The sequence below is a fragment of the Ostrea edulis genome, chromosome 9 (genome assembly GCF_947568905.1).
Source record: "Ostrea edulis chromosome 9, xbOstEdul1.1, whole genome shotgun sequence".
Taxonomy (NCBI): Eukaryota; Metazoa; Mollusca; class Bivalvia; order Ostreida; family Ostreidae; genus Ostrea; species Ostrea edulis.
In genome coordinates, this window is record NC_079172.1 from 47,156,981 (window position 1) to 47,170,283 (window position 13,303).

Here is a 13,303-nt window from a genome sequence, read left to right on the forward strand (position 1 = left end):
TGATAAAAATTGATCTAAATGTCATTTATTAGCTTTTATATTGTGTTTATCATGTAATTCTTTTAATTAAGTCTCCCAAACTAAGTTTGGAGGCTTGTTTTTGCTCAGTTCTTATTCTTATCATTCTTCCGCTTCTTCTTCTGCTTCTTTCACGCACCTAAAACTGTCCGACACCGTTCTCTGTAACCAGTCGATGAAAGTAATAGATATTCAAGGATATGATAGGTCAATGTATATAGATGTGCAGAAATGTTTGTGTTTTCAGGTTGAAGGGGGTTAGGGTACATTTTAGGGGAGTCAAATGGGGGTGGAGTTTAACATAGAACTCTATGGGAGAAAAATTAATTCCAAAATTCAACAGATATAAATTGACAAATATGATATATAGAGTCTTGGGGTCTTCAGAAATGAATAGAGAATGACAGGGCCTACAAATTGATATTAAGGTCAAGTGACCTTGACCTCTGACCATGAACATAAAAACTGGTATAACTTTATAACCGGGACTAATAGCAACATGGAATCTTCAGAAATGGCAAGAGAATGACAGGACCTACAAACTAGTATCAAGGTCAAGTGACTCCAGTGACCTTGACCTTAGATCATAAACTTGGTATTTCTTAAGAACTAGGTCTGATAAAGAAATGAAATCTTCAGAAATAATAAAAGGATGATGGAATCTACAAATTGGTATCAAGGTCTAGTGACTCCAGTGACCTTGACCTCTGACCCTAAACATAAGTCTGGTATAACTTTAGAACTGGGACAGATAGAAACATGGAATCTTCAGAAATTATAAAAGGGTGTAGTGATCTACAAACTACATGTAGTATCCCCATTGACATTGATTAAAAAACTTGTATAACTTTCAAACCAGGACTGTTAGAGACATGGGATCATCAAAAATGATAAGAGGATGTTGGGACCTACAAACTAGGATCAAGGTTAAGTGATACCAATTTTACTGAAGGGAAAAAAAGGGGAATTTTTTGAATAATTTCAAAAATCAAAGCCTTTGTGATCTACATTTTTTCAATGAAGTTAAAATTGACATGGATTTTGTCAAGGGAGGAAAATAGTAGTACTCTGAAAAAGCCACTTTTATGCAACCAGTACTTCATTTGGGAGACTTTATAATCAGTAGATTATTATCATATTTTGTTATTTCCATGACTTAGAATTGCATGTTAATGGCTTTTACATGTATATACATGTACATTCACTCCCTTTTCTCTTAAGGGCATATGTGATGCCATTTATTTTGAAAACTATTTTTACATCTCCTGGATATGAAGAGTTCTTGTATGATTTCTGAAATAGGTTTGAATTTTAGATTGTAGTAATATTACTCTACGTCATATATCGGCCTAGTTAGCTCAGTTGTCAGATCACCTAACTAGTAATGCCCACTTTGCTACAATAACTCCCCTTTTCTCTCCTTCTTTGCTACAATAACTTAGTATTGTACATATATATACAATCTTCTGTAATGATATTATGTAAGAATTTCTTTTACATTTTTACTTGCCACAACCAGGAATTAGCAAAATATGCTTTTAAACTCTAAGCAGACCTTGTAATATATATATCGGAAGCTTTTTGTAGAAACAAGATAGGGATATACATGCAATTAAGTGAAATGTACCTGAAATGTTACGAAAAAGTATGTATTGTGAGGAACGTCACATGTGACCTTAACATTCTTGCTAACTGAAACTGAAATACCTCTAACTTTCAACTTCTGAAATAGGCTTATCACGGTGTATGAATTCAGTTAACCTAATCTATATGTAGGCTAACCATTGTGTATCATTAACAATTAAATGCAATAAAAATGATTGAATGTAAATATATGAAAATGTCTTTCAGTTTTTGAAAATATATATGCAATAATGTCCAACAAGGAGCCTGGCACATTATGAAGAAGATGAGATAATACACCTTGAACCTCTTCACACTCCGGCACATATTTCTTGGAGCTCCTAACTTACTCCATTCAATATGCTGGTGTGAAGAGGTTCGGGATATAGCATCTTGTATACTTTTAACTGACAGATTTTGTAATGAATCTTTACAAACTTGGGGGGTCAAGGAGAAGAGCAATTCCGTAGACATTGGTTATACATACCCCCAGTATTGTTTTTGCTGACTTGGACACATGTCAAAATGCTTTTAAATGGAGTTTATTCCATAAGCGCCTTACAGTCAGGGATATTTAAATGAGTAATGTGTTACACTACGGTGGCTTAACTTGATTAGCATACCTGATTAATTTTTAACACAATGTGATGTATGCCATCAAGACTTAAATTGTAAATTTTCCTTATGGTTCAGAGACCAAAATTTGCAGTTTATTTAAAAAAAAAAAAAAAAGACTTAAGATATACATACAAGTCAAATAAAACTGTTTAGTGCATTTCATTACTGCAGACTTTAAAAAAGAAATAAGTTCAAACGAAGAATGTTTGTAAATCTTTTTGTATCTGACACATGTACGTGCTGGGCATGAGGCATAAACAAATAAAGAAATAAAAAGAATGGCATTTATTTAAGTAATAAATTTCATGTTTGAAAATACATGAGGGTATGAACGTGTCTGCATGTGCTTCGTAAAAAATATGTAGGCAAGAAGCATTGCAGTTCATACCATATTGTATTGTAATAGATGAAAGTTATTGTTTTTTGATATGTTTACATTTTACTTTTATTTCTGTTGGAATTCCCAGTTGTTGAAATATACATACATGTACTATGTATATTTACCGAGATTCATTCGCACATTGTTTACAAGTGCTTCACATTCATGCTATCATTGAATAAGGGTAAAGATGTAGAAGGCAAAAACATTGAAAATGTATCACATTGAAATTGTTTCTCACTTATTGCTTACAGTTTGCATGCAAGTCTAATGGTCAATATTTTGTTTATATTGAAATTGTGGTTTTTCCTTTACAGAGAGGCAATGGTGACATCAGTGTGATCAAGTTCAACGATCAAAATTGACCAATCAGGGAAGTGGATATCAACGCTATACCACACTCTAAATAAAACTTAAGATTTCCTTCAATAAAAGTACTCAGACACAATGTACTATATTGTCATGCTAGGAAATTAGGGCCTGGATATTGTACTCCGGAGTCTATGACACAATGAATTTGCTTTTGACTCTGTAATACATATGTTATGTTCATATATAGTTGTTTTCATACATCAATATATGTTGGTTGTTTTCATTATCAATGTACGTTTTTAGAGATTGTTTCAGTTTTGTTATTCTTTTGGAGCAAGATAGGTGGTTACACACTGTATAAACAAAGAGAGCTAACTTTTACAACTGGTTGGACAAATTTTTCATGGACATAAAAGGTTGCTTTATATAATTATTAAACTACATGTACATGTATTTATATTGATAGAATGCAGCAACTGAAAAATATTTTTTCCTGAAAATGTTAATCTATCATGCATGTTCTTTAACTGTGTCATGATTTTCTAGTCTTAAGAATTATATATGGAGTTTTGATGGTTGTTTTGTGATAATAAACTTTTTTGAAATAATAAAACAGAAATCACTCTTTAAGTGAGGCATTCCATGTGTCATGTCAAAGGAGTCTGGACATATAATTTCTTAGAACTTGATGATTTTTAATGACTCTTGCTCTTATTTGTGCTTTACTTAGATTTACTGTACATCAACGGCCTTGCTGCAAACAAACATTTTCAAAAATTATGTAAATAAAAACTAAATTTATGTTTTTATAAGAAAAATGAATACAATTTACTTTTTGGAATGTTACTTATTCCCATGATTTCTCAATATAAGTCCCAAAAATGAGGAAAATTTAGTTAGAGAGGGATAATATATTTCAACTTTTTAACATCACAGATTTATTAGAAGTCCCTTATGTTTTAGGAATTCTTGTATTTAAACTTATATTTCAACCAAACAAAGCCAAAAATGTATAGCAACCCTTGCTTAATTATTTTGTGTGTGTATCAAGTGTTCTTGATAAATGTACTAGTATTTTACATGGCCTTGTAAATCTTGACATTACAGAGCTGCGTGATTATCTACCTTTGTTCAGTGACAGAAGAATTTTCCACTTCTGTAGTATGAATAGAGGGAATGTATTTTACAATATTTGTCACTTATAAGAAATATGAATTTATATTGTGACATATTGTTTAAGAATGAGATAACCATTCTTTGTGTTTTTTGGACAATAAAGCTACTTAACTGAAGGAGAAATGATTGTATATTATTTGATACCAGGAGGAAGTAATGTTTCAGTGTATTTGGCATGTCCAGTAGACTGGCATGTTCATTCAAGTTTGAGACATGGCGTTATACCCCTGTCGGGCATTGTCGCAAACCACAGCCAATATGTACTATCCTCTCCCATCTGCGGACTCCAGACCGTGGCTTGAGACGATGCTGCTGGGTGACCTTGTATTTTTCTATGAAAAAATTTTTCACAAAAAATGAGTGATGTATTTCTACTGAGAAAGTCGTCTTTTGGTCATTATTTTGAATAATACTTTGTAAATAGGAGGTTACTGCATGTCCGTATACTTTGTTTAGATTTTTTGAAAGAGAGCTAGTGGACTTAATCGAATTCATGATATTTCGTTTCCTACCAAATGGATAAATGAAGCTTTTCATATGGAATGCAGATCACCAAAAAAAATCTTTGTTGTCTAAGGTGCCAAAATGTATATCTCACTAAAATACACAGCAAAATTCTTGTCCCTCAACTATCATTATAAAGGGGGGGGGGGGGGGGGGGTGTAAAATATTTTGTGGTTTGATAGACAACAGCTTGTTTTGTGGAGTCATGAATAAAGAGGTTGGCATCTGAGATTTTTTGGAAAGTATATTTTTGATTTTTACATTGAAGGAGAATTAGGAAATTAAAAAGAAAAACGGGTCATAAAAATTAATGCTTGTTCTAAACATGACCTTTTTACACAACACGCTACACAAATCAATCGTTACATGAGATAGATAAGCATGTCTTCTAACAATACAGATTTTAAAAAAGTTTCATACAAATAAATGGAATAGATAATGACCTTTTTGCACTTGATACACGAAAAAATTCATGATATCAAATTTGAGAGTTTAAGGTTGATCGATCCCCATGTGATGTCATAGGTTTTTGCAAAATCTTTATTTAATCAATTTTGCGCATGATAGAAATATATCTTTCAGAGGAATTTCATTTACTGAATAAAATAAAAAATTTGGTAAACTTTTGATACTGAAAAAGTTTCTATTTTCCATAGATAATCAATTATTTATAATTTTTAAAATGTTGTCAAGGGCAATAACTCCTATGCTGGAATTTCCTCTACTGAATGTCTATGACACAATGATTTCCCTAATATCCACAAATAATTTTTCATATATCTATGAATTAGCAGTTTTCTTAAACTGTTAACATTTGAAATTTGTCATTTCAGCAAGTTTTCTATTAATTTTCATTATTCTGTTTAACGAAAATGTGTGATTTTTCATGTTGATATATACTTCTGTTTTTGTATGTCTAACATCTTTAAAAAGGTGGCAACATACACATTTTCTTTGGTTATTTATTAAATTAAACTATATTGAGTGGAAATTAATACAATTTTTCCACTTTTAACCATTAATTAATATTGATAAGTCATATGAGGATCGATCAACTTTAAAAGGACATATTCGGAGTAATGTCAATTGGTCTTAAAATTTTAAATGGAACTTTAAAGAAGTGGGTGTTAGAGTTTAAATTTTTGGCGAAAATACTGATTTTTATACAAAATTTCGAGTAAATTAATTTAAACTTTTATAAGAATCGGTGTTCTGTTTGTAAAAATATATCGACAAAATTCATAAATTACAACAGTTTAACTAGTTCCAAGTCTCAACTACTTGCATAAAAAATTATGAAACTGAAATACATGTATAAGGGTATAAAAATAGAAAATATATTGGTTGAAAAAACTGTAATATGCAAATTTAGAACTTTTTGATTAATCAATCCTTTCACCACAAGATATAGTCCTGCCAAACCATTTCAAAATTTGAATTGACACAAAATTTTAAACACTAGAATAGGGTTCAGTAATAGATGTGTAATATGTTTGTACCAATGGGATCAGTATTGAACCAGTAAAATACTTAGTTGTAGCATCCTGTACAGTTGTGCTCAAAAAAGTTCAGGAGCCAACTAGGTTAATTCTTCCCAGTTTTAGAGAATCTGAATTTTGGGTTATTTTAAAAAACTTGTTGTTTTGTACTGATACTCATAAGACGGTTTTGTACCAATGCTTTTAAAAATAATTATGTGCCAATTCTTTAAAATTTTGAAATAGAGAAGTCCATGTACATCACTAAATTTTCTGATCACCCGTATTCCGGCATTTTTAACTTCTTATCAAAAACCACTGGGCCAATTTCAACCAAAGTTGGCACAAAGCATCCTTAGGTAAAGGGAATTCTAAATTGTTAAAATAAAGGGCCAGGCCACCTTCCAAGGGGAGATAATCAAGAAAAGGTAAAAATAGGGTAGGGTCATTAAAAAATCTTCTTCTCAAGAACCACTGGGCTAGAAAAGATGAAATTTATAGATATGCTTTATTTGATAGTGCAGATTTATATGAAAGCTTCCTGATATAGTGCAGATTCTAAATTGTTAAAATCCTGGCCCCCGGGGGTCAGATGGGGCCACAATAGGGGATCAAAGTTTTACATAAAAATATATAGGAAAAATCTTTAAAAATCTTCTTCTCAAGAACCACTGTGCCAGAAAAGCTGAGATTTATATGAGAGCTTCCTGATATAGTGCAGATTCTAAATTGTTAAAATCCTGGCCCCCGGGGGTCGGATGGGGCCACAATAGGGGATCAAAGTTTTATATACAAATATATGGGAAAAATCTTTAAAAATCGACTTCTCAAGAACCACTGAGCCAGAAAAGCTGATATTTACATGAAAGCTTTCTGACATAGTGCAGATTCAAGTTTGTTCAAATCATGGCCCCTGGGGGTTGGATGGGGCTACAAGGGGGATCAAAGTTTTACATACAAATATATAGGGACATTCTTTAAGAATCTTCTTCTCAAGAACCACTGAGCCAGAAAAGCTGATATTCACATGAACAGCTTCCTAACATAGAGCAGAGTTAAGTTTGTTCAAATCATGGTCCCCTGTTGTAGGATGGGGCCACAATAGGGGATCAAAGTTTTACATACAAATATATAGGAATTTTTTTTTAAAAATCTTCTTCTCAAGAACCACTGAGCCAGAAAAGCTGATATTTGCATGAAAGCTTTCTGATATAGTGCAGATTCAAGTTTGTTCAAATCATGGCCCCTGGGGGTAGGATGGGGCCACAAGGGGGGATCAAAGTTTTACATACAAATATATAGGAAAAATCTTCAAATATCTTCTCGTGAACCATTGGGCCAAAGAAGTTCACATTTACATGAAAGCTTTCTGACATAGTGTAGATTCAAGTTTGCAAAAACTATGACCTCCAGGGGTAGGTTGGGGCCATAATAAGGACTACGGTTTTACATGCAAATATATATAGAAAGTCTTCTGATATGGGCCAAGGTGAGCGATGTGGCCCATGGGCCTCTTGTTTATATTTCCGACATATTTTCAATTTTTTAGTAAAAGGTACAAACTCGAGACCTTTGTATCATGTTTTGGGGAAAACAATTAAGGTTCATGATAAAAATCTTGAGAGATAAAGAGCACAAGCAAAAATGATGAAATCATTTGCATAGGCAATCAAAAATACTAAATGTATATATACACTCTCTTTGTTACTGTATATATTCGCCTATAAGTCGGATATTTGGGACTTAAAAAATTGGTCCAAAACTATATCCGACTTGCAGGCGAGTCCTAAGAAGATTAGCATTTTTCTGGACAGCGTAGAGTACGTACTTCATAAACAACTTCATACTCCGACGATTATCATGATTAATGTTGACTGGACATATATTATAATATTCATATATTCTAGGATTATATACATAAAGTACAAGTGTTTTTACATATTTTAATGATTTTATTCATCTTAAGTGTATATTATTGAAATTGATTTGAGAAAATGAATAAATATCAACACATATCACAAAATATTTGAAACAGAGGTGGAAACTGAAATTATGAACCTATTCTTGAAAGAAGTTGTACTGAATTATAAACGGGTCAATTGCAAATCCCTCCAAAATAGCCTACAAAATATACAACCGACTTATAGGTGAACCGACCTATAGACGAGTATATACAGTACTGCAAAAATGCTGATGTTAAAAGAAAAAACAAAATTAATTTGCATGAAAGGTAATAAATGTAATGGAAAATTTCCAGAAAAGGGAGGGGATATTTTAATATATATAGCAATTTGGGAAATATGACCTGCATGCCAGGTTCAAATTTGGTTAAAATGAAATGGTTTATCTATACACTTGTTCTCAAATCAACTCTTCGCCACCATAAAGCAGTTTGAAAGTGACTATAGGCTATATGTGATCCCTGCATTGTTAATCGGGGAAACTCCTAGTAATACTATATAAATAACACTGGAACCTGTAGTCATGTTTTAGATGTTAAAGGTACATACTGCAGATTGACCCTGAAGATGAACTCTTGCTTGGGGAAGAAACCGAGATGAACATGAGGGGAGATAACCACAGAAAGAAGCAAAAGATAATGCAAAATGACAGTGTTTTGTATATTAGCATTTTGTGTGTGGATATATGTATCAGGAGAGAGTTCAACACAAGTCTGGTAAGTATATAGCATGACAATATATGTAAGTACATATAGTATATAGAGTCACTGTCCGCAACACTAATGACTCGTAACCTTTGGTGCCTGCATGCATTAGATCCAGATAAGATTCTTGATGCATGTACTTGCATCCTTGCTTGAATTTAACATTTGGTGTCTTTCTGTTAAAAATTTTGCAGTAAGCTTTTTATTTTCATTGTTGAAGGATTCTCTCATGTGATTCTTGGATGGGTTTAATGTAAAATGAAATTAAAATTTCTATTTGCGTATTGTCATTTTGATGTTTTAGATGGAAGCAAACTGGTTTTACAAAAACGTACATGTCCATGTTACACAAATCTGGGTCTCTGTTGCTGCTCTTTGAACTAAATTGTGCATCATCAATTGTAACATTGGTTCTGCATATGTTTATTCTGTGGTATTTCAAACCCTCATAAATAAGAGAAGGTCTTTTTTTTTTTAAGATTAAGGGCTCACTAATGGGCAATTAGTCCTCTCTTTGCAATATTCGAAATGGTACATCTCAGACATAATAATCAGTGAAGATCCATAATGAGACATTTTATGATGTCTGTTTCATTTATCAAAGCTACTGGAAAAGGATGATGTCCAAGTTACAGACTGTGCTTAATTGCTTTCTGTGTGGGAGTAATAGTGAAGGATAACTTGGGTATTACAAGGGTAGTATTCGAGAATGCAACAGGCAACATTCATAGATTTAACTACCAACCTGCGAGGAATGCAACAGGCAACATTCATAGATTTAACTATAAACCTGTGAGGAATGCAACAGGCAACATTCATTGAGATTTAACTACCAACCTGTGAGGAATGCAACAGACAACATTCATAGATTTAACTATCAACCTGCGAAGAATACTGGTCTCTATATTACCATTCTGGGACATGATCAATGTGGTGATAGCCATTATGAAACTGATCTTTAGTAAGTGAGATATTTGGTCTCATTTGGTTTAGATGGGAATAAAACATCACAGTCTGTATACAGTAAAAGAAATCTCCCGAGTCCTGACTGTCATTTATCAAAGTACTTGAACAGCAAACTTTGTTAAACAGTGTCATGCAGCATGCTTTGTTCGATCTCTTTAATAATTCACGTACCGTATCTCACTGCATGCAAGTATGTATGTCAAATTTCAGATATGCCTTAATTATTTTGAAAAATTGACAAAATTATGATCCCACCAATATTAGTTAATTATAATAAACAGTATAAGCAGTTTATCAGTATGGATAAAGGGGTTATGTATAAGAAACACTACATTACAATTGTATGTAATAGATACATGAAAACCTAGATCGGTAATTGTTACAATTACAGAACACCGGTTTCTTCGTGAACTTGAAGCGCTAACAGCAGTCAGTATCCTTCATATTTTCTCAAGGACAATCATGTTTCTACAGGGCATACTATATTTCTGAGGAATATGTCAATCAAAATAGAGTTTTCATTCTGTAAAGTTGGCCTGCCTTTAGCCTCCCTAATGAAGGCATACTGTTTCTATTTGATTTTACTGAGGGGAATGTAGAGTACATTGACACCTTCCCAGTTCTGTAATGAGAAAATTATTATATGATAGAGTGGACAGAAAATAAGAGTGTATTGATTTTATTTCAGTACTTAGATTGATGCTCATAAGACAAGTGAAGTCTTCAACACCACTCCTGGGGTGTATATATTTTGGTGTTTAATCAGTATGTATGATTATATTTGAATATTGTAAGATATTTGTGTAAATCGGCCCAGCACTCTGTTTCATTCAAATGATGTGTACTAAATTTATAACTAGTGCATGCAGTATACCCCTTCAGCTCCCGAGTAGTGTGCAATAGATACAGGATTCTACTACCTGGTACTATCACTTGAACAGATATCCTTGGGGTAAAGATCACGTTAAGAATATATTGATACTCAAAAGAATATGAAGAACAAATGGATGTACAGTGTATAAAGCGCGTACTCCAGGGTCTGCCCCAGAATTAGTGGAATTGCCACATGATAAATCTTCAGGAAGCAGAGCAGTAGTCTGTCTTGCACTGTGATGACAGGTTGTCTGAATCGAGATGTAGGACTTCCACCGCATTCTGGTCATGAAATAGTGGGCATAGCTAATGTGTGATATTAATACAATCATCTGACAAAAGGATTTGGGTGGCTGCCCATTAACTGGAGAGGTTGATGCAGTGATTGCGGAAGCTGCGTGTGTAGGACATTGCAAAGTCAAGCAGAAAGGTAAGAATCGTGCTGGACCTTTATCAGATACAGTGTAAATTTATAACTGGAAGATGTGATTTTGAATGTTTAATTTGGATGTTGATTAGATGCTACATTTCTGTGTCTACATGGATTATTTGGGAATTAAATGCCATATGTCTTGCAATGCCACAATGTAATCGGGAAGTACATGATCTGGATGGAATGTCATCAAAGTATTTTGGATGCTCTTGTCTAGTCTAATTACATACACATGGTAATAAGTTAGAAGAGAAGGTGGGGTTTTATTTGTTTTGGTTTTTTTTACTGCTGAAGGCATCTGTGTAATGGTATTTTATCACTCACCAATAATCCTGCTCAAATGGGCACTGTAAATGAGAGAGAGCTAGCGGGTGTGTTCAGGTGGAAATTATCTCTTGATAAAGTGGCTGCATTTGCAGTCGAGTTGTATATTCTGCAACTGATCTCCCAACACCAATAATCAGATACAAATGGAATTTCTCATAGATTTTAAAGAAGATGATAAGATTCTAGAATGGGAGTACACGGAAAGTGCAATGATTTTCCATCATATAAGCTCCGAGAGTTGTCATTAAAGCAGTTCAATTTTTTTCATCACTGCTGTTTTTGACTTAATTAATAGAGAGGGTATACAATGCTGGAAGTTGCCGTGTACTCTACAATATTTGACAATAATTGTACAATCCTTGATATAATTTACTTTAAATTCTTATTGGTTTTCTCAACACTGAGGGGAATGCATATATGGGAAGATGAGCATTGCCTGTGTTATATCCCCTCTGATCCGATAGATGTGATGTTTGACAAACGGTCCCAATTAAAGTTTCTGCATTGCTGAAACACCAAAGATTCTATTGACTATACCAACTAATGATTGTATTGTCATATCAGCATGTCATATTTTGTGTGTGTGTCAATTCTATATAGTTAAATGAGGAGAGGGAACATGACCTTAATGCAGGAAATGTTTAATCATGAAAATGTGTTGCAGCATGCACATTAAATTTAAATTTGTCAAAGTTAAACAGTTTGCAATATGGCAGCAGAGAAGAATGTGTAATGATTAATTTAGTGTCAGCAGCACAATACTAATAATATACATTTGTAACATTTTGGCTAATATTCAAATGTTTAATAATGATGCACAAAAGGAAATATGAAATTCATCGACTGCATCCAGCCATGCACTTTTAGATCAATTAGTGAAAATTTGCTGGCTCTTCTGAAAGATCGTATTGAACTAATTCCTGGTAACAGAAGTTATCATGTAACTATTAGTTTAAAAATAAAAAATAAACAAAATTTATTATTTTCTTAAATCATTATGTAACTCTCTAAAAATACACCTGGAGGATTCTTGAATTTTTATATGCAATTTGATACTTTGTATTTGAAGTACCAGTGAAAAATGAAACTTATCGCATGCTTTCGATCAAACCATTTTAAAGCTATTGAATATGCAGACAATATCTCTTAATTTGCAGGTATCATTCCCTCCAGCATTTCCTTCATAATTGAATTGATTTTTGATGTGGAAAAAAAGATGAAGTGAAGCCGTAATCCAACAACTTTGAGGTATGTTCTTGTCAGATTCGGTGTGCATGCTCCTGTAGCAACTGTTATTATTTATCTTCTGCAATACTCTCAGTTGGTTTTGGTTTGTTTGTTTTACATCCCGTTGAGAATTTTTCACTCATATTGATACGTCACCAGCTGTAGGTGAAATACCACAAAATTTAGTGCTTGGGGACCTATCATGCAGTGAGGGTTCTTTGAATGTGACAATTGGGACCTCCATTTTTAAGGTCATGTCCAAAAGACTACAGTAATGCAGTAGTGTCTAAATACTGAGCTTTTGGCAAAGGAACAATCACTATCTATGTTTATGTCAGGTTTGACGTTGCCATTAAGCACAAGTGAGGCTCAAACTCACAACCTCCTGATCTCTAAGTGATCGAACGCTCTACGACTGAGCCACCGCAGCCGGTCCCAGTTGTTGAGTTTTCTTTAATTAATTATTAACTATTATAATGAATAAATATGTACAAAGATAACTGCATGTATATGAATGAGAACTTTTTGAATAGTTAAAGAAAATCTGAAGGATGAAAAATTGGTTCAAGAATAATCTAATTTTCCCCTAATTCTGACTTTGATTTGATGCTACATCACTGACAAACAAAATTTGTTATTATACAGATAAGATATACAAAACTAATGATGTTTATAGCAGCAATTTATGAGTTTATATTATCATA

At 33.2% G+C, this 13,303-nt stretch overlaps 2 protein-coding genes across 3 annotated transcripts in view; both read left to right on the forward strand.

The window, feature by feature from the left end:
* Positions 1 to 4,249, forward strand: part of LOC130050189 (monocarboxylate transporter 12-like) — a 30,447-nt gene extending 26,198 nt beyond the window's left edge. For both annotated transcript variants that reach the window (XM_056149414.1, XM_056149415.1), the window contains exon 7: positions 2,956 to 4,249. In XM_056149414.1, the coding sequence (XP_056005389.1) occupies positions 2,956 to 2,980 (25 nt within the window). In that variant the 3' untranslated portion in view covers positions 2,981 to 4,249. The remainder of the gene's footprint in view (positions 1 to 2,955) is intronic.
* Positions 4,250 to 10,808: 6,559 nt separating this feature from the next.
* The window catches only part of LOC130050191 (Na(+)/H(+) exchanger beta-like), a 48,915-nt gene continuing 46,420 nt past the window's right edge, over positions 10,809 to 13,303 (forward strand). Inside the window, exons 1-2 of the mRNA XM_056149417.1 lie at positions 10,809 to 11,042; positions 12,530 to 12,620. The gene's annotated coding sequence lies outside the window, so the exon portion shown is untranslated. The remainder of the gene's footprint in view (positions 11,043 to 12,529; positions 12,621 to 13,303) is intronic.